This window comes from Buceros rhinoceros, unplaced genomic scaffold, assembly GCF_000710305.1.
Source record: "Buceros rhinoceros silvestris isolate BGI_N320 unplaced genomic scaffold, ASM71030v1 scaffold40957, whole genome shotgun sequence".
Taxonomy (NCBI): domain Eukaryota; kingdom Metazoa; phylum Chordata; class Aves; order Bucerotiformes; family Bucerotidae; genus Buceros; species Buceros rhinoceros.
The window spans coordinates 1-4,453 of NW_010423468.1; the positions used below are offsets into that span (position 1 = coordinate 1).

Consider the following 4,453-nt stretch of genomic DNA (forward strand, 5'->3'; position numbering starts at 1 on the left):
GGACCACAGCCTCTTCGGTAGGCGCTGCAGCACGGTCCCCGGCCGCGCTCTGCCCGCGGGCGTGTGCGTGCACTGCCCGTGCGTGTGCGCGCTCACGCTTGTGCGCGTCCACGCGCGTGTGCAGGTATGGGTGTGTTCGGACGCATGTCTTTGCGTGGACTTGTATGTGCTAGTGTGTTCGTAAGTGCATGTGTGTGTCCCTGGAAGCGAGCTGTCGTACTGCGGGGAGGGAGGTGTGGTGCAGTCGTGCTGGGGCAGGTGGATGAGCCTTCACCTGTCGGCGTGAAACCGCGGGGGCTGCACTAGGGCACGGTAGCGAGGGAGGACTGCACATGCTATGCAAGCCAGGAGATGTGTATGTATACCTTGCTCAGCCTATGCCGGCAGGTTTAGTGAGAAGGGTTGAGGGTCAGACTGGTTGTTTTTATATTTGCTATCTGTATCGGAGCTTCTTCATTCTTTGTACAATAATACAGATCATGGGCTGGGGCATGCTGACCCCTCAGGCTGCATTAGACTGCTTTGTTCTGCAGGACAGAAAGTTGAAGCAGAGCGGCCTAAAATGCCTCTTTGCTATAATACTTAAAATGCTTCCCAGTCAACGTTTGCGTCAATAGACCGAAAGGAAGTGAAGACAACCCCAAAATGTTCCCTGTGATATAAGAGTAAACCCTAAATAGTAGTTGTAGGAACTGGACATCTGAACAAACCTGCTGTTGTTAACTGCATGTGAGTTTTTTGTGTATTGATTTAGAGGTTGTAAAAAGGTGATTAAAGAGTTCCCTATCATCCACGCCATAGTCTGCAGGAATGGCTCTTAATTGCTTTTATAACACATGGATGTTTTAGAAGCAAAAGTCAAACAGACAGTTCTTCTCAAAAGGAAGATTTCCTACAGCATGTAAACATGAAATAAATCTTTGCTTTAAAGGAAAAAAAAGTTAGCCCCGGATCAAACATTTACTGGGCTTTTTAGAAATGTTCTTCCTTTATTCTACAACAATTCTTGGCAGGTTTATCTGATGTGGTTGCTTGGTGGGTTGAATCACCTGCTTATTATAGTTTAGAAAAAGGGTGGCTTTGAAAATGATACCAGAAAGAAAAAATACCTCCACCTCTTTTTATGGGACTTTGTGCTTTAGGAACTGGAAAACTAGGTAGGATGATTTACATGCAATGGAGTTGTTAATGCTTACTCTTTGTAAAGGATTTATTTTCTTTGTTGCTTGGTAATACAAATAAGAAACCTGCCAAAGCTCTATTAAATTCAAAATACTTTAAATTATTGTATAGTCCATACAGTCCATCTGTCTGAGTGTGAAAAATAGTCCTGAATGTAAAAGAGCAATCGTAAAAACAGCAAATAGACAAAAAGTCAATATCAAAATTAAAACCACTTACCTTAGGTTTAGATTTTTTTTATTTGTGGTTTTGCTGCTGCACAGCAAGATCTTAGGTATGATTCTAGAACAGCTTCTTTCTGAGGATTTGTTTACATTGTCAACATCTTCCAAAAAGCCAGTTCACACATTCCCTTTCTTTCATGTTTTTGTATGTAATGTAATCTCTGCATATTAATTGGTGAAGTATGTTGGCATATCCTTGCCAAATTCAGGCTTCAGATAGTGCCTCATCTCCCAAATACTTTAATATATATTAGATTTTTTGGCAAATGTAATATAAATAATGGTATAATCCGAACGTTAGTAAGTGGCATATTTCACATACATAAAAAGCCTGTGCTGAAGACAGCAAGTTGTGTCAAGAGGTGTGGGCCCATATGCTAGATAACATGTTTGGCAAATACTTTTTTTTTTTTCCTGTGGGTATATTCTGTTATATAAAATTCCCCTCTGTACTTTGATTTCCATTCAAATGATCTAATAAAGAATGTGTTTTTTTAAGATAATGCTATAGAGAAAGTTAAGTATATTTTCAGGTAATTCAAGCGTATCTTCTAATGTTTGAATAGGCAGCTTAGCAAATAGTGTATAATCATTATAGATTCCAACTGCATACTACTGAAGGCTTTAGCCTCAGCGCCGTATAAAATCCTTTCATAGACAACATAAAAAAAAAAGTTTCTTAAATGGTGTAGGATTCTTGTTCCTGGATTAGTCTTCCCAGACTGCTTTCCTGTGAATGTTATATACGTTTCCATATAATATTTAAAATTTCAGAGAAACTAGGCCACATTTATTATGATATGTACATTTTCTACTATTTTCAACTGCTTTTTGGATGCTATGTATTGTATTCTTTACAAGTTGAATTAAAGCAATCTCTTTTTTTTCCCCCCAGGTATCCTTGAATTCATCAGTGTGGCGGTGGGACTGGTCAGTATTAGAGGCGTGGACAGTGGCCTTTACCTTGGAATGAATGATAAAGGAGAACTCTATGGCTCTGTAAGTACCGCTTACATGTCAGCTCATACACGTTGAATTTTGATGCATGTCTTAGCACTATACAAATCCCTCAAGAAGCCAGCTGAGGTCATCTTAGCTTTTGAAACACTATCATCTTTTTCTGTTGAAATGATTACTATAGTTCTAAAGTGTACAGTATAGCCTTGGATACTAAAGATTTGATGGGAAAAGTTTCTCTGTCCTATATGAAGAGAACTGAAAAGAAACATTCTTCTTAAATTACGGCAAAAGAGCTATATTAAACCAACTGCTCAAACACCATTTAAGTTGCCTGCTATCTTATTTTCTTTTTACCAGTACTGCAAATGTATCGTAGTGCATACTCTTAGCATCAAAAACATTGAATGCAACTGGAAAAAAAGTTAAAAGGATAGTTATGGAACAAATAAACCACCATTAATATAGTACCCTGACTTACTCTACATATAGCCTAATGCTCCTTTATGAATCAGCAGGTAGTACTTCCAGGAACCAGCTTTTTAACATAAAAGCATTCTTTCAAATGCTGGGAAAAAGAGGATAATACCACATGTCACGGTTAGGTACCACTGTTATTTGAAAAATCTGAATGATATGAGAGTACAGTCAGTATCTGTAAAGCCCAGCTGGAATTTAAGAATTCCAATGTTTAAGAATGAAAATAAACTTGTACTCTTTACTGCTGGCTTGTATCTGTTGAATAACTTCAACATTTGACCATAAAAATATAATCTTTTATTTTTTCCCAATACTATCTGGGTAATTACAGTCTTAGACATTTCTCCTTTTGAGTGGTAAAACATCTTGAGATGAAATATTCTGTCTCTCCAGTTCCTCTGGTTGTGGTTAGTCCTGTTGAAAATGAAGTGATGCACACCACAGAGAACACATGCAAATACCTTCCTGATTTGTTTCCTCCTGAGTCCTTCTACTCATTTCTAGAATGGTAGATAGCCCAAGACGGAACTCTGCGTAACGTAGTTCCTATAGGTCAGGTGAATTGTAGTTAAATCGTAAGTAGTGCCTTCTTAGAGTGTTAGCTAATTCATGTTTAAATCCAAAATTCTATATGTACAGGTCCAGTTTGATTAAAGCAGGCTTCCAAGCATGGTGTTGGGTCTACATACTTTTCTTGGGTTTGATTTGTTGACAGTTAAATGTAGCAAGGCCACTGAAAGTCTAAAACATTTTATTTGTTTTTATAAAAACAAGTATCTTTTTCACGTGTGTTCAAATATCTAGTGACAGCTTGACTTATTTTTCTTCACCATTCCTTTCTGTAGGAGAAACTAACTTCTGAATGCATCTTCAGGGAACAGTTTGAAGAAAACTGGTACAACACTTACTCGTCAAATGTGTACAAACATGGAGATTCGGGGCGACGGTACTTCGTAGCACTTAACAAAGACGGTACTCCCAGAGATGGGGCAAGGTCCAAAAGGCATCAGAAATTCACACATTTCTTGCCCCGTCCCGTGGATCCTGAAAGAGTTCCAGAACTGTACAAAGATATGTTAGGATACAGCTGAGGAAGAAGGCATCTTTGGAAAAAAACCCATACTGGAGCTGTTGCCCCTGATTTCAAGGCAAAACCAGCATGAGGAACCTGCAGAGTTCTAGGATGCTGGATTAGAAGAAGCTACTTTGTGGTAGGCAAACCTCTGTTTTCTAACCTTTGGATTTTGGAGACAGAATCTTAAAGCTAAGAGTGGACCAGCCTCCTTCAAACTTGCTGAACTGTTTGGTAGCCAGCAACCAGGGGAGATTGATTTGTGACTTTTTAAAAAATAACAAACTTGGCAATTTCGTCTGGATTACCTATGGTTCATAAATTAGCAAAGAACTACCTACATCATGTGGTTGAGAGAACAGCTGGAAGAAATAGAAAGAAATGGACTGTAAAATAATAAATCCAGAGAACTGTATATGAAGTTTTAGTGACTCCACTCTAGTGATGGACCTTAGATGTCGATGCAGCATAGTCAGAGCTGGAACTTTTCTTCGGGACGGACCTATTTATACATCTCCAGATAGCATATATTTATTTT

General features: G+C 38.7%; 1 protein-coding gene across 1 annotated transcript; it reads left to right on the forward strand.

Annotated features, from left to right (window-relative positions):
* Positions 1-7: 7 nt before the first annotated feature.
* LOC104488546 (fibroblast growth factor 20) lies at positions 8-3,934 on the forward strand (the record flags this gene model as incomplete). Its single annotated transcript, XM_010140427.1, has 3 exons — positions 8-17; positions 2,302-2,405; positions 3,689-3,934. Coding segments are annotated over 3 exons (360 nt in total), but the record flags the coding sequence as incomplete, so codon positions are not given.
* Positions 3,935-4,453: the final 519 nt, after the last annotated feature.